General features: G+C 53.7%; 1 protein-coding gene across 4 annotated transcripts; it reads right to left on the bottom strand.

The window, feature by feature from the left end:
• Nucleotides 1-1,924: 1,924 nt before the first annotated feature.
• On the bottom strand, nt 1,925-9,700 carry LOC120411183. 4 transcript variants are annotated; one of them, XM_039564470.1, is made up of 16 exons: nt 8,481-9,700; nt 7,235-7,852; nt 6,851-6,915; nt 6,412-6,736; nt 6,080-6,228; nt 5,677-5,824; nt 5,270-5,456; nt 5,050-5,187; nt 4,673-4,787; nt 4,364-4,501; nt 3,947-4,123; nt 3,674-3,829; nt 3,414-3,515; nt 2,932-3,034; nt 2,602-2,658; nt 1,925-2,288 (listed from the first exon to the last, which is right to left on the bottom strand). In XM_039564470.1, the coding sequence occupies exons 7-16, from the start codon at nt 5,404-5,406 to the stop codon at nt 2,167-2,169; spliced, it is 1,245 nt and encodes a 414-aa protein (XP_039420404.1). In that variant the 5' UTR covers nt 5,407-5,456; nt 5,677-5,824; nt 6,080-6,228; nt 6,412-6,736; nt 6,851-6,915; nt 7,235-7,852; nt 8,481-9,700; the 3' UTR covers nt 1,925-2,166. The 4 variants fall into 4 exon arrangements, with proteins under 4 accessions (XP_039420404.1, XP_039420403.1, XP_039420405.1 ...); XM_039564469.1 differs by having other exon boundaries at nt 7,235-9,700; XM_039564471.1 differs by lacking the exon at nt 2,602-2,658 and having other exon boundaries at nt 7,235-9,700.
• Nucleotides 9,701-21,250: the final 11,550 nt, after the last annotated feature.

Genomic DNA, 21,250 nt, shown 5'->3' with positions numbered 1-21,250 from the left:
GTTGGGTGAAAACCATCTGTAATGTGGAATGCCTGGGTACCACTGCTTGCTGAGGGTCACTGTCACTGGTCGTACATAGCTGTATATATATATATATATATATATGTATATGTATTGATGTGTGTGTGTAGAGTTAGAATATCTTAGTTTGGGCATTGAGCCAATGATATGGGATAAGGGGTGGAATGTCTTGGGGTGACTTTGTGATGTGTATCCCGTATCACTGCCCTATGCCCAGAAATTAACTTTGTGCCTTTCTATGCCTCTAAACTGAGCCTGAGAGAGGGAAGGAAAAACTGAGCAAAACTTTTTCAAGCAGTTTGCAGCTTGTTCAGGGTCACACAGAGATAGGGACTTTCTTTTTCCCAGCTGCAGCAGGGGAGGGAGGAGGCACCCAGCTTGCTGCTTCCCTGGTCAGCTTTTGGCCAGTTCTTCAGCTTCTTTTTCTCCAAAGGGAGACTGAGAGCTGAATTTTTTTTCCTTCCCTGGAATTTTGGATTTTCTCTCTTTTCTGATGGACTGCTTCAATATCAGAGCACATCGGGAGGACTTTCCACCGAGCACAGAGGGCCTGGCCCTGGGCCAAGCCCCAGCTCCGAGGAGACCAAAGGAAGGACTCTAACATTTTCTCAGGTTTTTCCTCCACACTGAAAGATTTTATTATTTAGCATTATTTTCCTTTTCCCGTGTGTTTGTTAAATAAATAGTTTTTATGTCCTTCTCTTTCCTTTGAGGAAAACTTATTTTTTCCCAAACCAGGTTCGGGGGAGGGGTGGTTGTGCCTTCTCTCAGAGGATATCTTTCTAAATTTGGCCAAACCGGCACATATGCAAAGGAACCAAACTTACAAAAGTGTGAAGAACTCGTGACCTGTTGTCCATCTTGGGGTCCCTCTTGGCAGTAGCCTCTGGCTACCCTGGGTGTACCTTTGAAGGCCTTTCAAATAAATACCTACCTTTATTCCCTTATGCTGGTCTAGTCTGTTTTTAGGTGGCCTCTCAAGGCATCAGCAGGGGCTGCGATCCCACACTTGTGGAGACCAGAACTGCCCCCAGGATCCCAACACTGCCTGACAGCGCTCCGGACACCGGGATGGCCGCGCGTCCGAGTCTCGGCCACTGTGCTGCTGCTTCCTTTGCTCGTAGACGCACCCAGAGGCCACTGGTAAGCCCGGATGGTCTCTGGTTCTGCCCTCTTCCTGATCCCGTGCAGGGATGGAGCACTGCTGGGCTTTCAGGAAGCTGCTCTTGAAAACTTCCAGCATTCCAAGCTCCTTTGCCCTCCGTGGAGGCTTGCCACGGAATCCCTCACAGCTGCCTCCGGAGCATCCTCCTGTTGGCTGTTCTAAAATCCAGGGCCTTCAGGGTGCTCAGCAAGACCTCTGACTCCACAGTGTTGTGGAACTGGACCTTCAGGACAGGGACCTTTCCAGCCTGAGCTGCCCTCGTTCCTCTGTGTCTCTGCATAAAACACGGCACGGTGTGGATACAAAAATGCTGCTAGCAAGGATTTTCTGGCTGTTTTCTAAGCCTGTGAGAGACTTTTCTCTCTCACAGAAGAGGTAGCAGAGTTATGTAAACAACCAAGCCACCTGCACCCTATAAAAGTCTTGTTTATAGTACAGTAGAAAATATTTTGACAATGGATGCTTTAGGATTTTAGCCAATCACCCCAAGGGGTGGCTGATCCTTTGTCCAATTAGACTATGAAGAAAAAAGTTTATAAAAGAGTTTGTAAAATAATTAAATTAATCAATCTTGCTGCACAGTTCCTGCCTGCTGGATCTTCTCTCTTCCTCCCTACGGCTGCGGGACACGGTGATATACCCTAGGGTTGCAGTAATAGCACGGAAGAGAGAGGCAGGAGGGGCCTGTGTGTCCCAGGGCTCAGGTTTTGGGCCGCTTCAGCACCACAGAGATGCAGGTCAAGTGAAGAAGCCAAACTGTTTATTAATAGGAGGCGAAGCGAAGGGATGAGCTGGGAGGAAAAAAGGGGATGGGCAGGGTCTGAGGGCTGGAGGGATGGAGCTGTCAAAAGGGAGGGAGAGGGCAGGAGCTATGGGAGCTTTCCACAGGCTCAGCTGTGACCAGCATCAGCTGTGCCTGGAGGTCCAGCTGCTCTACTCCAGTCTCCAGATGGTCTCATCTTCCAGGATATCTGGAGGTCTTAAAGGGACTCTGGTTCTGAGCCAGCAGATGAACGTAGTTCAGCAGCTCTTTTGTTGAATATTTTCTGAACTACGATGTTTGTCTGGGAAGGGCTGTCATCTCTCCTCAGGGCTTGAAGGGCTGGAAGAGACAGGAACAGAGGCACGGTCAGAGCCTGGATCTGCGGGAATCCAAGCAGACCTTCCTGCCAGGGCCATCTCACCCAGCTGCTGCCATGGCCAGAAGACAGCAGGGGCCAAGGAGATCAGCCAGAAGGTGCTGGCCGTGAAGCTCCCCACCGTGTCCCTGAAACCTCTCTGTGCTCTGCCCACGTCACCCCGAGTCCACACATGGAGCAAAGCCCCCACAGCCAGGGCAGGGATTGCAGCTCCCGAGCCAGGCATTGCAGCTCGCCCCCGCCAGCCGCCGCTGCCAGCCCGCTGCCCTCACTCACCCTCACTGAGGAGCTGGAGCTCTTCCTTGTGCCCCCTCAAGAACACCCTGGCAGCCCCTGGGAGCACAGAGGCGGTCACGGCCCCGCGGCACAGCTCCCTCGCAGCGGCGCTGCCAGCCCCGTGGCCACCCGCTCTCCTGCCCCGGCAGGGCTCAGCCCGGGCCCTTGCCGCATCCTGACGCCCGAGGGCACGGCTGCGAGAGGGCGGCAGCGGCCCCGAGGGCAGGCGGGGCTCCACGGCCCCGGGCCCGGATCCCGCTGCCGGGGCAGCAGCCGGGGCTGGGGCCGAGCTGCGGCGGGGCGGGGAGGGGCCCCGGGCTCGTGGCTCACCCATGAACCTGACGGCCGCCTCTCGCAGGGACTCCTGCGGGCTCTCCACGAACGGCAGCGCCTGGTGCAGGCGCTCGGCCGCTCGGCTCCTGTCCTCTGCCAGCTGCAGAGAGCGCCAGGAGGGAAGGGTTGGCGCGGGCTCAGCCCCTCGGCCGGGCTCTCTGCGCCCAGCCCTGGCCTCCCCTGCCCGCACGGCCCCGAGGCCCGGCCAGCAGCCGCTGGCGCCGGGCTCTGGAGGGGGCCGAGGGCCGGCTGCTGCCCGGGGAGCCGCGGTGCCGCCCCGCGCCACAGCCCAGCGGGGCCGGGGCTCCATCGGCACCCGGCTCGGGGCCACAGGAGCCTGGAGAAGAGCCCGGGGAAGGGAGCAGCGTGTGGGGCGCAGGCTGGCACCCCTGGTGCAGCACAGCTGCCAGCCCCACGCACTGGGCACCAGGGGCAGGGGACTTCTCCAGGCTCAGCTTAGGCTTCCAGGCGGTCCTTACCAGGCACTCGGCAAACTTCGACAGCTGCTCCTTCTTCACCAGCTGCCCAAGATTTCTCCTCTTCAGGAACTTGGCCGCACAAATCAGCGTTTCCCGAGAAGCCTGGAGAGCAGCAGAGACACGGAGATGGCACCACAGCCCAGGGCACAGGACCCGCGTCCCTGTGCCAAGGCCAGGAGAAGGCTGCAGCCTGCGAGGCCCCAGGGCAGGAGGCAGCTGAGCCCCCTCCCAGGAGGACACATCAGCCCACAAGTCCTCACCTCTGCCACGTTCCGGTTCTCATCATGGCAGTGGAATAAAAGTGGGAGTAGGCTCTGGCACACAATTGTCTTAAGGGGCTTTTTTCCCTCGTCCACTACCAACTCCATCACCTTGCAGAAGAGGTGAATGGAGAGCATCTGCACATTGCTGTTGTCCTGGAGTAAAGGAAAAAACCTCAGCAGCAACTTCTCCAGCCCATGTGGGCAACGGCCTAAAATCCAGGCACAAGTGTTGCAGCACCAGTGCCTATGGGTGGGGGCACAGAGCCTTACATTTTCAAAGAGTGGCAGGAGCGCCTCAGCCAGTTTCGGGGCAGTGGTGCTGGATACCAGGATGTCTTTGTTCTCCAGCACATTCATGAACACAGAGAGGGACATCCTGACCACCTCTCCATCTGCATCGCCCAGCAGCTCCACAAGCCGTTGAGACAGGCTGCCCATTCTTCTGGCCTGTGTGGAACACAAGGCTGTGCTGTGAAGCCATGAACGGCTGCACTGCCTACACCACCCTGGCCCTGCAAGCCCACCCTGCTGCCGCAGGGCCCAGAGGCCAAAGGCCTGTCCCGAAGCACTGGGGCAGCTGAGCCGGGAGGCAGGAGAGCTGGGAGCAGCTGCCTCAGCTCCTGAAGCCCAGCCAAGCCCATGTGACTGCTTTCCCCAGCGCAGCTTCAGCCGCTGCCGCCTTCTCACCATGGCGGGATCCTTGCTGAGCACCACGAGGCCTCTGAGTGCCAGGCGACATCTCTGCCTGCACTCGCTCAGCAGGTACCTGGACATCATCTCCAGGACACTGTCACCACATTCCCTCAAGTCCAGGCACTCGAGGACCTGAAAGGCACAGGGCAGTGACAGGGGAGCCGGCCGGCAGGAGCCCGGAACCGCCCAGGGCTGGGCCCAGGCAGCAGCGCAGGGCGCGGGCACGTCCCAGGCAGCTGCGGCTACGAGAGGGCAGAGAGGCGGGAGGCAGCTCAGCGAGGCAGCGCTGGCCGTCAGGCTCACCTCCACAAGGAAAGCCAGGAAGGGCAGATCCCAGCATGGCTCCTCCCTGCTGAGTGGTTTGAGCAGGTGGAATGCAATGCGGGAGCAGAAGGGGATCAAGACCTGGCGCATCTCTCTGGTAGGGGGAAAAAGGCACCAAGACCCTGAGGCAGGGGGCAAACCTCTCCCAGGACTGACTCACACAGGTCTGGTCTTCCCCACCACGTTGCAAGGGGATCTGGGTGCTCTGGGAGGCAGCTCCTTCTGGGCACCCTCCCCTTCCAGCCTTTTCCAGTCCGCTTGGCCATCCCTCGGTGACGAGGCCCCACAGGGACTGTGTGGGGCACCTCGGGCACAGGGCACAAGTGCCGGGGGCAGTGGGGAGAAGGGGGTCTCACCTGGCCAGCAGACCCACTGCATAGTGCTGGGTGTCAGCACACAGCAGCGTGTCCCAGCCACGCTTGCGCTCCATAGCCACCACCTCATTGTCACAGCGCAGTCGACAGAGCAGAGCCTTCATGGCCTGCACTGCAAACCTGTGTGCAGAGCAAAGCCCAGGTCACACTGGGAGCACTGGCGCTGGCCACAAGGGCATGGGAAGGACAGGAGGACTGGGACCTGTTGGGGTTGGTGGGAAGGCGGTGTTCCTCCCGGCATGCTCTCCAGAAGTGATCAACTTCCTCTGGCACCTGCTGTGTGGTGATGACAACTTGGAAGAGCAGAGTCACAAACAGGCGGGCTGAATAAAGGATCATGCCTCGTGGCACCGAGGCACCTGGACAATCACCCACAGCCCCAGAGTTGCCTGCAAAAGAAGCAGCCCGAGACAGCTCTCAGTGCCGAGCTGTCCATGTGGCAGGGCCCGAGGGGAGACGCAGGGGGAGCACCGGGCCTGGTGCCCCCTGAGCCTGCCCTAGCCCAGGTTTCAGCCCAGCACCTGAGGCAAGGAGATGCAGTGGGGGAAGGATGGAGAGCTGGTGAGGATGTGACCTCAGGGTGAGTAAAGGCCAGTTCCAGAAACTCACAGCCAGGGCAAAGACATCTGTATCATCCCCATCAGAGGTGGACGTGCTATGCAGTGGCCATTCCTGCATCACACAGAGCAGCGTTGGCAACACCTTCTCCACTGCTGGTCCCAATGATCCTATGATTCTCCACATCATTGTAGCAGCTCTGTGGATCGGAGCTCTGAGTCAGGGGCGTCTCAGTCACAGTACCATGCCCTGTGCAGCTGTGGGGGCCCAGGTGACAGAGCCCCGGTGCCCTGAGGGGCAGGGAGGGAGCATGGCAGCAGGCTCAGGAAACAGAGGGGCCCGAGGGTCCTGCAGCTCTCCGCCTGTCTGGCAGACCCCATTGGACAGGCGGCACAGGGCGATGGGCCCTAAGGGCTGGTGAGCCCCGAGCTCTCAAGGCAGCTGGGCCCCGTACCTGTCGCACGATGGGGCACAGCGCAGGAGGGTCAGCACCACATCAGCGGGGTGCTCTTCAGCCAGCCTCAGAAGGTTAAAGCCCAGCCTGGCGCCCACAGTGACATGGGACCCGAGACTCTGGTGAATGTTCCTCACCATGGCTGGCACCTGGAGGAGGCATGGGGAAGACTTGGAGCACTGTCCAAGGGAGCAACTTCCCCAGCTGCCCCCAAGAAATGCTTCCCTTCTCGACTCACTGTTCTGGTCTCAAAGGCTGAGGGGGCCCAGAAGCCGTGGCTTGAGGGGGCACACGATCCTTGGAGTCTCCAGCCCTGGCCCCAGGCTGCTTACCTGCTGCTGAGAAGAATCAGCACTCTCTTGAAATAACCCAGTTCAGGAGCATGAATCCCAGTGGGAATGGGCGTAGTGTCAGTATTTGGGATGCCCTGAGTCTCTCCGGTGTCGGTGTTTGTGATGGCCATCCTCAGTCACTGCCCTGTCAGTCTTCACCGTGTGATCATTCATTGGACTGTCAGAGTCTTCTGAGGGTGCAGTGATATCTGTGCTGACATCAGGCTCTGCCTGGAGCTCGGTCAGCCCAGAGTCAGGCTCAGCTGTGCCCTCAGTTGCTGTGGTGCTGGTCTTTCCACGCCGAATGCATGAACTTCCGGAACATCTGCAGGAGAACAAAGGACAGGGAAGGGAGGGCTGTTCCAAGGGGTGCTCCAGGCGCGGTGCTCGGCTGAGCAGCGACAGCAGGCCCAGCCCAGGTGGGGATGGCTGCAGGTACCTGCACTGTTCTCCGGAAGCGGCCGTGGGCACGGTCCTGCTCTTGTGTCCGGTCCGGGGCTGCATCTGGCAAAGAGCGAGCGCAGCCAGAGCTGAGGGGCTGCAGGAGAGGCCGGAGAACGCAGCCCAGCCCTGCGCTCCCCAGGCAGGGACAGCCCCGGGATGCCCAGGGGATGGAGCACGGCTGCTGCGGGGGTCTGGCCCGGCCCCTCTTCCATCCTATCCATGGGCCTGTTCTCCAGGGATGCGATGGGATGGGATGGATGGGTGGGATGGATGGGATGGGATGGGATGGGATGGGATGGGATGGGATGGGATGGGATGGGATGGGATGGCGCCAAGCTGGCTGCCGCCATCAGCCCTGTGGCCCAGCTCTGTCACTCACCGTCCTGCCGTGGCTGGAACTGCTCCAGCTCTTCGGGCTGTTGTGCTGGGGCAGCTCCAGGGCCTTTTTTCCCCCTGAACACTTTGAACAGGCGACGGAATCTGCCCGCCATGCCACAGTCTGGCCTCGAGGGCACCTTCAAGAGAGATTCCTTGGGAAAGCTCTGAGTGAACAAGTCCTGCACTTGTGCCTTGAAGGCACCAGCAGCAGAGAAGCCTCCGGAAGGCTACAGGACAGCAAGTCCTGCAGCCTGGTCTCAGAGGGCTCCTGCCACAAGGACAGGAGACTCCTCGTCAAGGATTGTGGTCAGCAAAGCCAACGGTCTGGCCTTGAGGGCACCGGCCACAGGGATGGCAGATGCCTCAGAAAAGCTCCAGGGCACCAAGTCCCACGGTCTGCCCTCGAGGGCACCTGCAAAAGAGAAGCCTCGAGAAGGCCACAGGTCACCAAGTCCTGTGGTCTGGCCTCGAGGTCACCTGCAGGAATAACGCCTCGGAAAAGCTCCAGGTCAGCGAGGAACGAGTGCGCTGTGCGGGGGCTCCTCACGGCACCGCTCTGTCCCGTCCTGTCCCGTCGCGTGCTCCGAGCACTGTGGCGTGGCCGCGTCGCCGCCAGCCCCTATGTCAGCACGTGTCACAAAGGGCCCTGGGACACCCTGTCCCGTTCCACCCCACGGTGACCATGCTGCACCGTGTCACAAAGGGCCCTTGCACACGCTGCCACCTGCCCTGGGGCCACCCCCAGCCCACCCCAAGTGGCCCAGGTTGGAAGGAATGCCTTGCCCCAAGTGTCTAAGAGAGCCCAACAGGAACTTTAGCATCGGCTCCAGCCATAAGCAAACGCTCCCCTGCTCTGCGGGCTCGGGGCAGCACCAGGAGCCCCCACGGCTGCCGCCGCAGCTGCCACGGGAAGGGCTCGGGGTCTTCCACAGAAGCTGGCACGGCCTCCTTGGGACACGTCCCGGCCGGTGGCCATCCTAAAGCCGGGGCTGTGACACAGACAAGGAACGTGTGGGCCAGGGCGCGAATGCTGCTCTGAGCCCTGGGGCCCGGGGAGCGCTGAAATCAGCAGGTGTGGCAGAGTCCCCTCCGAAGCAGACCTGCCACCCCCGAGCCCTGGCAGCACCGGTGCCCATCTCCTGCCCCAGAGACCTGTGCCCCCGGGGGCTTCTCTGCCAGAGGGCAGCCAAAGCCAAGGTGCATTGGGGTCTGTGCTCCTTCCTACAGGGGGCTGTTGGCAGGAGCACCTGGAGTGACTGGGGGCAGCACTTGGTATCCAACAGGAGATGCTGCTCCTTCCTGGAGTGAATTTTTTCATGGAAGGGGTTAGCAGTAGCACCAGAACAGCATCAGCTGCAGAGTTTCACAGGACAAAGAGATTCTACAGAGACACTGTGACGTCTCCTTGTGCTTTTCTGTCTTTCTTGCATTCTGGAAATGAAAGAATCGGCCCAGCCTCTGATATTCAACATTCCCGTTGCTGCGTGTCTGGCTGTGGCAGCTCACGTCCAAACACAACTGCGTCCCTGCTGAGCAGGGCAGTGGACGGCCACAAACAGGGAGGTTCCCCAGGGAACATCAAGGGAGCCACCTGGGGAAGCGCAGAGGATAGGGATAGCTGTGGGAGGAGAAGCTGTTCTGTGTCTCTGATGATGGTGCCAGCACCCTGAAGGAGCAGCCAAGACAGGCGCTGGAAGCACACAGGTCCCACCCTTTCCTGCTGTCACAGGGACTCGGGACACACTTGTTGCCACAGGTCCAGCAGACGTGATGCAGGAACAATGGAGGGCCAGGCATTGGTAGGGAATGGCCTCCAGCAAGAGCAAAGCAGGATCCTCTGGCAGCAAAGCCTGAGCTTGTGAACCGGGCCATCTCCTCTGCACACAGCAAAGTGCTTCCCTCCGCCCCTGAACGTCTGCCAGCACTCCCTGCTTTCCTTCAGTGCCGGCTGCATCTTCCTTTGTTCCAAGCAAGTCCAGGATTTAGTTTGGAAGCTCATGTACGTGTCTTTAGGGGGCCTGCATGGAGGAGAGGGATGGCACCTGCAGTGCAGGGCTTGTGTCCATCAGAGTCTCTCTCTCACGATGGCACCAATGCCGCTGCCTTGGGACGCCTGACTGTGGAAGGCGAGTCTGCCCTCAAGCACGGCCACTGAAGTCAGTCAGGGGCACAGGCTGCAGCTGAAGCTGCCAAGCGTCGCTGTGAGGCTGGCAAGGCAAGAGGAAGCCATTGTGGCCAATTCTGCTGGAGCCTTTTGCCAAGCCACGTGCAGCTGTGCCCACAGCGTCGCCCCGTTTGGCGTCCCGGCTGGTGCGGATGCCTTGTTGAGCTGGTGCCGGCACTGGGGCTCCTGCTGTTCCTGTGCACACTCTGCTGCTGTTTCTGTGGCGTCCAGAGCTGTTTTGGCAGCAGCGACTCGGCAGCCCTGCTCGAGGAGACATCGCCGCCCTCCCCATGGTGGCAGCAGCTGTGCGGGCCCAGAGCTCTGTGTCAGGGGGGCCTCGGTCACAGCTCCGTGGCCTGGGCAGCCGCGGGGGCCCGGGCTGGCCGCCAGCCCTGCCTCTGCCCACGGCCCCTTCTTGGCAGCAGCCAGGGGCCGTGCCCCAGCAGGGCCCCCTGCCCTCCTGGTCCCCAGCCAGCCCAGCCTCAGCACCTCGGGGTGGTCCCCACCCTCGTGCTGAGGCCCGGCCGTGAGGGCTTCTGCCGCAGGCCTGGGAGATGCTCGGGGGAAGCGCCAGAGCAGCGGGCGGCAGGAACGAGGCGGCTGCCTGGAGGCTGCTTATGGCCTCTGACAGCCACTTCCTCGGGCCTTCCCACCACCCCAGCCCCTCAGGGGCCTCCTGTTGTTCTGCCAAGGGGCAGAGGCGATTTAAAGGACACAGACAGCACTGGAAAGAATGCTCTTATTTTACTGTGAAATTAAGGAACCGCAAATGTAAAACAATACATTCAGTAAAACTAGGGGCTTGGCTTTAGCAACAAGCAAAAATAAGCAAGGTAATGCACCTAATTATTACTATCCAAGAGAAAGGAGAGGGATTTAGAAAGATGCATCACCAATTGCCTAAATACCTTACCATCATCCAGATCTGCAGTCCCTGGGGAGCCCCGTTTCGCAGCAAGGAGCTGGAGAACCCTTCCCGTCAATTGGGAAAATCCTATGGGTGCATCTACCCGTATGTGAGGCCTCCAAATTTGCCCCAAACGTGGGTCCAGCTTTTATAGGCCCAAATCAGGAAGTCCAAGTGACCTGATTGTGTTTTTAGCCCGGAAACACCTGGATCTGATGGCACACTTTGCAACCAGCAGGGGCCACAGCTTGGCCAGTGCCCAGGCCTTGCCTGGGAGGGTTTCCCCTCAAACACCCTGCAAACAAACCTTTATTCATGTCAGCTGGGGAAAGCTTCTTAAATTATCCATTTCTTGCAGATAACTGTACACGGTTATGGGAAAGTTTCTAAAGCAGCCCGTTTGGCATTAAACAGCTAGCATAAGCATCTTTGTCATCTGTTTTTAGCTAAATAATACTGATGGTGTTAGTCACAGATTGGCCAGGGTTCATCTGTAGGTCAGCTCCGGCTGAGGCCTGCTGCTCAGGCCTCAGCACATCAGTCGCTCCTCTGACTTACAGGATGAATCATGGTTGTCACGCTGCCTCTGCAGTTGTTGCATGTAGGGTTGGTTGATCTTGAGGCGTAGCTGCGAGCTGCCTTCCCTGTACTCTGTGCTGGATGAGTCGTACAATACAAGGAACGAAACAAGGAATAAACAAGAAGGTAGCAGCTGCACAAAGGGAAAGGAGAAAGGGCCCCTTTGAGCCACAGACTCCCTGGCAGCCACAAGAATATATCTGGTTCCCAACATTCCCATATCTGGGTTGGTACATGGGCTAATTTTCTCATCTCCCTAGTTGTCTGTTTTCCTACTTTTCCATTGTCATCAATTTGTAAGCGACAGTTGGATTCATTTTCTTTCCTGCAAACTCCTCCTTCTTCTGCGGCAGTCTAAAACCACGCGATGCTGGAAAATCGCATTCCGCGTTTGCGTGGATTGGTCGGCCATAAGGTCAGGGGCGGCAGCCGTCTGGTTAGTTATTATCTCCGAGACAGCTTGCAGTCTTATTATCCAATTCAGATTATAGGCAGGTTCTCTGGCCCCTGACACCAACTGGCTAGGGCTCCATGGAGCCGGTCCATAATGTTGTGTAACTCTCTCAGGTGGCCGTTCATCATGTCCCCATCTTTGGGAGCTTCCCTTACTTAGGGAGGTGTCAAGAGACCATGTTTCTCTGACCAAATCATGATATGCTTTGACTCTGAGCCCCGTCCCCTGACTTTGTGTCCATGTCCCTGATGGGCCTATTGTTAAGGATGTGCAGTGCATCAGTGAGATGGCTTCTCCACCAGGACAGGTGTCCATCTCCCAGGTTTCTCACTGCTCTTTCAATAGCCCATTCATTTGCTCAGGTAATCCCACAGCTTGGGGATAATATGGTATGTGAAAACCCCACTGAATGTTTTTCTGCTCAGCGTACTGCTGAATGAATTTGTTCTGGAAATGAGACCCATTATCTGTTTGACTCGGTAATGGCATTCCGTAATACAGAATTATTGTGTCTATAGTACAGATGGTGCTATGCTGAGTGGCCTTCTCACAAGGATGGGCAATCAAATACCCAGGATATGTGTCTACGGCAGATATATTTACACCCTCGGTCCTGGGGTAAAGGTCCAATGTAATCCATTTGCCAAGTTGGTCCGGGCAATTTTCCTCTCCCCAGCGGTCCTTTTACAATGTTTGGCACCGGGCGTTTGTACATATGTTGGCACACGGGGCATTGAGCAATTCTAGTTCTACTCATATCGAGTGACATGGCAATGCCACGCTCTTGAGCCCACCTGTAAGTGGCTTTTTGTCCAAGGTGCACACATTTTTGGTGCGCACATTTTGCCAAGCCTTTGTGATCCTCCTTTGGAGGGAACTCTGGTCTGGCTTGGGAAATCTTTGCCCGGTTGCCTGCAACAGAGTTATAAAGTCGCTCTAAAGTGTCTGTGTTACTATGGGCATCAACATGAATCACAGTCACATCAGTTCTTTGTACCATTTCCCAAAGATCACTCCACAGTTCCTTTCCCCAGACCTCTTTGGAGTAGATTTTCCAGGCTCTGCCTACCCATGTCGGTAGCCACGGAGAGAACCCATTTAGCTACCGACCAAGAAGCAGTATAGGAAAGGCATTCTCCTAGATCTTCTTGTTTTAAAGCCATATCAGTTGCACAGAATTCAGCATATTGACTGCTTTTCCCCTCTCTGGTCATTTCTAAAAACTTTTCTGAATGAGGATGGTCAGCTACTGCTTTCCAAAACCTTTTCCCTCCTATATATTTAGCTGACCCATCCATAAACCAAGCATGTTCTTTTTCCTGTGGCGTTAGTTGATCTGAAGGCTTTTCCCACTTCCCTGGAGATTCCCTCTCAGCTGGGAAGTTGGCACTCACCTCTTGGTCCCTCCCGGGGGCAGCTGCTATTGGCTCATGAAGAGTGGCTATCTGCCCCGTTCCCAGCTTGGCCCTATCCCGAATATACCACTTCCACTTTACAATACCACACTCCGGAGCGTGCCCAATCCAATGGGCTTTCGGGGACCTTCTGACCCACTGCACAATAGGAATTTCCGGATGAAGAGCCACTTCATATCCTATGGTTAAGTTGTTCTGTTTCCATCAGTGCCCAATAACATGCCAATAACTGTTTCTCAAAAGGTGTGTAGTTGTTTCCTGCTTCTGGCAACTTCCTCCCCCAAAACCCCGGGGGAACCTTTTTCTTCCCCTGTTTCTGCCAGAGGCTCCCATCAGCATGTGACCCATTTACAGGTACATTTAACTCAACTTCTCCCTTTTGCATAGGCCATAGATCTAAAGGCCTTTTTGGCTAATAGCCTCTGGCTAATTCAAAGGCAGCCTGCTGCTCACTTCCCCATTCCAATTGCCTATTTCCCCTGGTTACTTTATGCAAAGGGGTTGAGATTTGTCTCAGATGCAGAATACGTTGTCTCCAAAAGACGAATAATCCAATAAATCTTGGTGCCTCCTTTTTATTTTGTGGCACTGCAAACTCTAAAATTTTCTGTCGGGCTTTGGGGAAGATTTCCCGATGCCCGCATTGCCACTGAATTCCCAAAAATTTCACTTGAATTTTGGTAGGGTTAATTTCCCAGTCTTTCTGTTTCCTATGATCCACAACTAATTCAAGGACTTGTTGCACTTCCTCCTCATTGCTGCCCTGGACCAAGATGTCATCTATATAATGAATGAGTTGCGTATGAGGAGTCAGTTTGATTTCATCCAAGTGCTCGGCCGCTGTTTGATGACAAATTGTTGGGCCGTGCACACATGCCTGGGGCAATGTGCTGAGTGCGCAGTGTCGTCCCTGCCACGTGAAGGCAAAGTGACGCCCCTGCTCCTCAGCAATGGGTACTGCAAAGAAAGCATCAGCCAAATCAATTACTGCATGCCAGGTTCTTCCAGAGTGTTCCTGGATTTTTTCTATTAAAGTAACAATATCTGGTACAGCTGCTGCAAGAGGTGGCTGTGTTTATTTGATTCTCTAAAGTCCACGGTCGTTCTCCATGACCTGTCACTTTTCTTGGCAGGCCAGACGGGGTTATTCCAAGCCATTCTAGTGGGTTTTAAAACATCCACTAAGTCTTTAATTGCCGGTGAAATGTCTTCATGCCCCCCGGGATTTGGTATTGCTTCACGGTTACCAATTTAGTTGTGGCAGGAATCTGCACAGGGGGCATTTTCACCTGCCTGACTAAAACTGGCCGGGCACTGATATAAGGCTTTGTCCCAAACTGATACAAACCGTTGGATAAATTTAAAGCCAGTCCCTTTAAGATACCAATCCCAACTATATATTCAGGGACCAGGACAATCATAACTGAATGCAATCATCTGGGGAGGTTCCCTAGTTTCATTTTGATTTGTGTTTGCACAGCTTCAATTTGTTTCCCCCCACCAAACCTGTAAGAATCACTGGTTGTCCTTTAAATTTCTTGGGATTCCCATAAATGTAAAGAGGCCTCCGCTCTGCTGTCAATCCAGGCTTTTACAGTTTGTGAGGACCAGTTTTTCCAAAGTATCTGAAGCTCCACAGGAGGCCGCCAGTCCTTTTGTGCTGATTGCACGGGAGCTTGGCCCTTATCTCATTCTTGTTTAACATGCTGAACTATTTCCCTAGTGTCTTTCCAGGGATACAGGTCAGAATAGGGTCCCCAGCCCTCCCTCTCCCCCGGAACAGCCGACCCGCTCGCGGTGGGCCCTCCGCAAGCAGATGTGAAGAAGTCCCGTTGAGGCTCCGGGGGTGCCATAGGCCGAGTTGTTCCCCTATTTTTTGCTTTAGCATTCTGCACTTTCTTGCTAGGTTTGTGCAATCCTCTCTGTTTCTGTGTCTTCCATAAATCAGGAGCTGGGATCCCATCAATTTTATCGTGAGACACGCTGAGGAGATTGACAGTTGGACTGACAATCTCTCCAAGAGCAAGGAGGACTGTATTGCACTGATATCCCTGCGATCAAGGGTATTGGCTTGCATTGAGATGCACTGGAGCCCAAATAGCAACGAATAACAAAAAAATGCAGGTGCCAATATGGTCCTTGTCAGTTTTGCTGAGCTTACTGCCTGCTGTTTCTGCTTGGCCTGTCAGTCAGCCGAGAACCAACATGTGAGTTACCCTGGCCAATGCGACAGGGCAAGATACTCTGTGCTTAGCCACTGCTACTCCTGACAATCCTCTTTCTACCTGCCTTGTTGGCTTGCCAATAGATGACTGGCCAAAGCCTAAGGCAGTTAACAAACTTTTACAATCACACAATCACGCTGATGCTTGAGATCAGTGGGTTTCATACCTTCCCTGGGCAACTCTTGAGCCGCAGGAAATAGAGCTTTTAGGATCTGTGAAAATAGGCCTTTGTGCTAAATTTATTTACTCTGGATCTGATCAATCCAAAGTATGGGATGTTTCTCCTAACCAACCCATATTTGCAGAGGAAATTGCCTGGTGCAATTCCAGTTCACCACATATTTCACACTCTACTACTGTTCATCTGGCTTTGCCTCCAGGGATGTTTTTTATTTGCAGAGACCGAGCATGGGCTGCGATTCCATCACACATCAAGGGACGTCCTTGCAGCTTAGGACGACTCTCACTGTTAACACCTAACACATAGCTATGATTTTACAGCATAAACTACGAAGAGGAAAATGCAGCACCCGTGCGTTTGCCCCTGATTGTGATGACAACACCAAATTTTGGCCACCAGGTGCTCGATGGGCTGTTTCCTTCCTTTCTCCACAAATAGCATCTGCTAAAGCACTGGGACTGTTAAACAAGTTAGGATGTTGGCTAGCTTGGCAGGCTAACGCTACTTCCCTTGCTTTAGCCGGATTATGAACAGGTGTTGGTTCAGTAAGGCACGCTACACTGTAAAATAGAGCTGCTGTTGATTTTTTGTTGCTAGCACATGGACATAGATGTGAGGATTTTGATAGAACATGTTGTATGAATTTGTCTGATCATTCAAAATCTATTCATGCCCACATTAAAGAATTACAAACAAGCGTGTCAAAATTGCATGAAGAATCAGAATCTGATTGGCTCAACAGTTTGTTTGGCAATTGGCAAATTGCAAGATAGATCAAAAATCTGCTTAAAATTAGATGCCTGGCCCTATTGGTTATTTTTTGCATCCTGCTCATTGTGCCATGTTTATTGTCTTTTTTGCAAAAGTATAGGAGAAAGGTTCACGAAGGATGTCTGGACTTCAGGCAGCTCTCTTGAAAGCTGTTTATTGCATAGGCAAAGTTACAGCATTTCAGGGAGTGGGTATCCAGAGCCAGCCCTACAGCTGCCAGCTCCAGCTGTAGGCATACCTGAAGCCGCTTGCTGTTCACGTTACAAAGCATTTTATACTTTTCTTTGCTGAGTATCTTAATACATAACAACCAATAAGCACCATACACAATACCGTTACATTTGCCTATAGCCTATCATAGTTACTACCATCACCATATTATAGTCATTATTATCCAATCACAGGAGTAAGTAAGTTACAATTTAAGCTTACAATGGAAAATTCTCAGACCTCTCTTCTTCTTCCTGCATCGACATTTCTTGTTTGACTGCGATATCTCTCTTGTTGGTAAAAACATGTTTTCTATTGACTTATGCTCTTCTTGAGACTTATTTACTTGGTGAAAAACATGTCTTTGTTTGTAGTCACATACCTTTGTCCTAATCATAAAAATCTCCTTCCAACTCATCTCCAACATTTGCCTTCTCAGTTATTCAGTGGTCAGTGTTTCAGCAAAACCGCTTTTATCAAAACTTGCTTTCATTTCTCTCTCATCCTGAGTTTCTACATTCAGAGATCTTTCTGCCAAGCCTACATATCTGTGAAACGTTCTTACCAAACTTTCATCCTCCCCAACACTCTGTGCCAGGAGCCCGGCCCAGCTCAGCAGCACAGCAGCAGCACAAGGACTTTAATGACCCTCTCGGGGCTTTGGTGTTGTTCACATCAGACTCAGTCCCTCAGAGTGTCTTCAAAAAACTTCTCAAGAACTCAAAGTCAGATTCAAAGTCCAAAGTTTCTTTAACTTTTAATGGGTCCCAGTGAGGGACACGACTCACGTGAAAGTGTCCCCAGGTTCCAGTGAGAGCAGAACTCTGGAGGCAGTGATGGCAGGTGGGGACAAGCAAGGGAAAGGTGTCTCTGGTGCTGAGCAAAGCTGGCTGTGTTCCATGAGTGCAAAGGGCCAAGGCCTGAGCCCCAGCCCCTGGCAAGGCAGATCCTGTCCCTCCCTCAGTGCTCAGGGCTCTTCCCGGGGCACTGGGATGTGGGGATGGGCAGTGCCCAGGGCAGCACCATGGGGTGGCCCCTGCCAGGCTGCTGGGCAGGGACAAGGAGGCCCTGAGGCCCCAGGGCTGCAGGGGTCACTTGTCTCCTCCTGGCCTCAGGGCCAGGGCCAGCAGCCGTGGCCAAAGGGCTGCACAAGTTGGCTCTGTCAGGGCCTTGCAGCTGCTGCCCATCCCTCTGCCCTCTGCAGCCCAGGCTGTCCCACGGTGTCCCTGCCCTGCGCCTCTGTCCCTGCAGGCTGTCCTCATCCCCCCGGCTGCCCCACCTGGCTGGCCCCTTCCTTTGCTGGCAGCTCTGTGTCCTGCCTGCCTCTGCCTTGGCACACAAAGCCTTGGGCTGCTCCAGACTCCTTCTGGGGGACACGTTGCACCCCAGCCCTGCCCTGGGAGGGAAATTCCTTTCTCCTGGTGTCCACTCTGGGCCTCCCCAGCTGCCCTTCACATTCATTTTCTCTTTCTCTGGCTGTTCTCTACAGTGCCAGAAGGATCCACCATCTCTGAAACCTCCCTTCAGTCCCTCCCAGGGCTCTCCTCTGCTCTCCTCAGTCTCCACTCCACTGAGCACAGAGCTCCTTTGTCCCTATACAGTGGTGTCCTGGGGTGACTTGATGATGTGTATCCCATGTCGCTGCTCTATGCCCAGAAATTAACTTTGTGCCTTTCTATGCCTCTAAACTGAGCAAAACTTTTTCAAAGCAGATTGCAGCTTGTTCAAGGCCACACAGAGATAGCTGTTTCTTCCCAGCTGCCGCAGGGGAGCGAGGAGGCACCCAGCTTGCTGCTTTCCAGTCAGCTTTTGGGTAGTTTTTCAGTTTCCTTTTCTCCGGAGAGAGACTGAGAGTTGAACTTTGCTTTTCCTTCCCTGGAATTTTGGATTTTCTCCCTCTTCTACTGGACTGCTTTCAACCTCAGAGCACATCAGGAAGACTTTCCACTGGGCACAGAGGGCCTGGCCCTGGGCCAAGCCCCAGCTCCGAGGAGACCAAAGGGAGGACTCTAACACTTTTTCCCAGGTTTTTTCTCCACAGCGAGAGATTTTATTATTTAGCATCATTTCCCTTTTCCTGTGTGTTTGGTAGATAAATAGTTTTTATCTCCTTCATTTTCCTTTGAGGAAAATTTATTTTTTCCTGAACCTGGTGGGGGAGGGGTGGTTGTGCCTTCTCTCAGGTGATGTATTTCTAAATTTGGCCAAACCGGAACAAATGGTCAGGTGCTCAAGGCCGAGAGCACCCGGACAAGAGGGACGGTTCTTTTCCCCAGGAAGGAAACCACAGAAGCCCAGTATTGAAAGATGAAAGGCGGCCACCAGAGGCCAAGGCCAGCCAGACCTGTTTGCCTTGGCAGCTTTTGTCTGGCAGCAATCCTTGGATAGATGGAATTTTGGAGGCCAAATTGCAATTTTGGCCATGGGCAGCTGGAGGAGAAGGATGGTTCTGTTCCACAGGAAGAAAAGCACAGCCCCAGTGTTTCAAAGGCAGCTGAGAGCTGGCCCTCAGGAAGCCAAGGGAAGCTGGACTTGTCAGTCCTGGCAGATTTTGCCTGGGAGCTTTACTTGGATATATGGAATTTTGGAGGTGGATTCCCAGTTTTGGCCATGGACACCTGGACTTGAAAGATGTTTTTTTCCATGGAAAGAACAGCACAGCCCACAGTGTTTCAAAGGCAGATGAGGGTGGCCCCCAAGAGGCCAAGGCCAGCCAGAGCTGTCTGCTCTGCCAGGTTTGTCTGGGAGCAGCCCTTGGATATTGGGAATTTGGGAGGTGGAATCCCAGTTTTGGCCATGGGCGCCTTGTCAGGAAGGATGGTTTTTTTCCATATGAAAGAAAAGCACAAAGTCCAAGTGTTTTGGAAGAAGATGAGAGGTGGTCAACCATGGGCGAGGGCAGCCAGACCTGTCTCTCATGGCAGCTTTGGTCTGGGAGCCATCCTTGGATATCTGGAATTTTGGAGGTGGATTCTCAATATTGGCCATGGATGCCCGGACATAAAAGATGTTTAATTCCATGGGAAGATGAGAGGTGGTCCCTGGGAGGCCAAGCCAGGCAGAGCTGTCTGTCCTGGAAGGTTTCATCTGGGAACAATCCTTGGATATACAGAAATTTGGAGGTGGAATCCCAGTTTTGGCCATGGGCACCTGGACGGGAATGATGGTTCTTTTCCACTGTAGGGAAAGGGTGGAGTGTTTCTCTTGGGACGGACACGACACACACAAACCCCACCAACAACCCCAGGCAAAAGGCTGTTGTAGTGGATTGGGCTTGTAACCAGGCAGAAACACCAATTTAGTGTAGTGGTTTGGTCCAAAATACTCATTACTGTTTATCTGCCGTGAGATAAGAATTAGGAGAAATGCAAAGCAGGTACCAAACTTGAAAGAATATAAAGAAGTTTATTACCAGACCTAAAAGAGGGGAATAAAAAATTATGCCATACCTTCAGAACTCTCCTCCTCCCCCCACCTTCCTCCCTTCTCCCACTGACAATGTAAAAAGACAACCCTTGAGATGTTCAGTCTGTTTACCACTTCCATAATAACCTTGTTCCATCCATTTAGAAAGAAGAGTCTCTCACTCGTGCTATGAAAACATTATCACAACGAAACAGCTGCCCACTTCCAAATATTGTTCAGTCCATTCAGGAAGAGGAGTCTCTCTGCTCGCATGGGAGTCCCTTCCCCCGACTTGAAGCTTTTCCCGCAACTGCTTTCGAGGGTCCACTCTTGAAGTTTTTGGGGTACAATTTTAAGGTTGAGCCGTTCAGAAACAAAAACAGAGGCCCTTCTCCTTCCCTGGGAGCAAAGGGTCTTCATCTTTAGGACTATCTCTGGGAGCATCTCTAGGAACTGAGGTTTCTCCTTTCCCATTTGGAGCCAAAGTCCTCATCTGGTTCATCTCTAGGAACTGAGGTTTCTCCTTTCCCATTTGGAGCCAAAGTCCTCATCTGGTCCATCTCTCCCTGTCCAAACTTCTCATGAAATTACAGCTGCATCAGCATCTGCCTATCTCAGCGCAGGTGCTTTTGCTTACAAGTTGAACACTCCACCCCCCATATCTTCATGGAATTACAACGGGATACTCTGATATACCATAGCTTCACAACAGAATTTCAGCTTTAAGCATCTCCTCTCTCTCTTCCCTCAGGTTTTCAGCTCTTCACAGCAATAAAAGGGTTAATCTCACCTCAGCCTTGCAGCTTTGCAGCTGGAATGTTGAATGTTGCTTATCGAAGTGGAGAGGGGGAAGAGCCGAGCCGCTCTGGCTGCCCACGGCAAAGCAGTGGGGGGGGGTTCCATGGATAGAACAGGTCCATCAGCTCCAGGGTGGCCGTGGCCCAGCCCGGCCTGGCCCGAGCAGGGCCTGGCCAGGCCCACTGGTCCCCACACGGGGCCCGCAGCCACCTGTCCCAGCACCGGAAATGAGAGAGAGCTGTGGGGGGTTTGTCTATTCTTAAGTGTGGATCACAGAGGCAGTCACAATTTTAAGTGGCTTAAAGAATTGTCCATATTCAAACTGGCCAGCTGATAGGTCCTGTCAGGTCCGAGAGGAAGCTGTAAGCACCCCTTAGGACATCCCTTCCGGGACTATGCTTGCTAACCTATGACAGGTGGCTACCTTCAAAATGCGTTCGCCCTGACCTACAGCACCAGGGGCAGAACAGGCAACCTCCAAATGATGACCAGAACACCAACCATCCAAATGGCGACCAGAATGTAGATCATCAGCCTAATGACCCTTCTGATGATGACCAAGATGTCGACCATCAGGCAGATGGTACTTCGACAAGCAGAGACTGGGATGGTCCCGCCACAAGCAGAGACTGAACTTTAAATTTCTTGTTACGGAGTCAGATAGTTAAAGCCTAAAAGACATATTTAGAATTCATAACTAATGTAGATTTCTATTTAGGATTAATAGTAGAGTTGTTATCTTAAAAAACAAAAAGGGGGAATTGTAGGTACAAAAATGCTGCTAGCGAGGATTTCCTTGCTATTTTCTAAGTCCGTGAGAGACTTTTCTCTCTCAAAGAAGAGGCAGCAGAGTATGTAAACAAGCAAACAACTGCAGCCTTGAAAAGTCTTGTTTATCGTATAGTAGA

This window comes from Corvus cornix, chromosome 22 (assembly GCF_000738735.6).
Source record: "Corvus cornix cornix isolate S_Up_H32 chromosome 22, ASM73873v5, whole genome shotgun sequence".
NCBI lineage: Eukaryota > Metazoa > Chordata > Aves > Passeriformes > Corvidae > Corvus > Corvus cornix.
The sequence above is the reverse complement of the archived record's forward strand: the minus strand, read 5'-3'. Positions and strand labels throughout refer to the sequence as shown.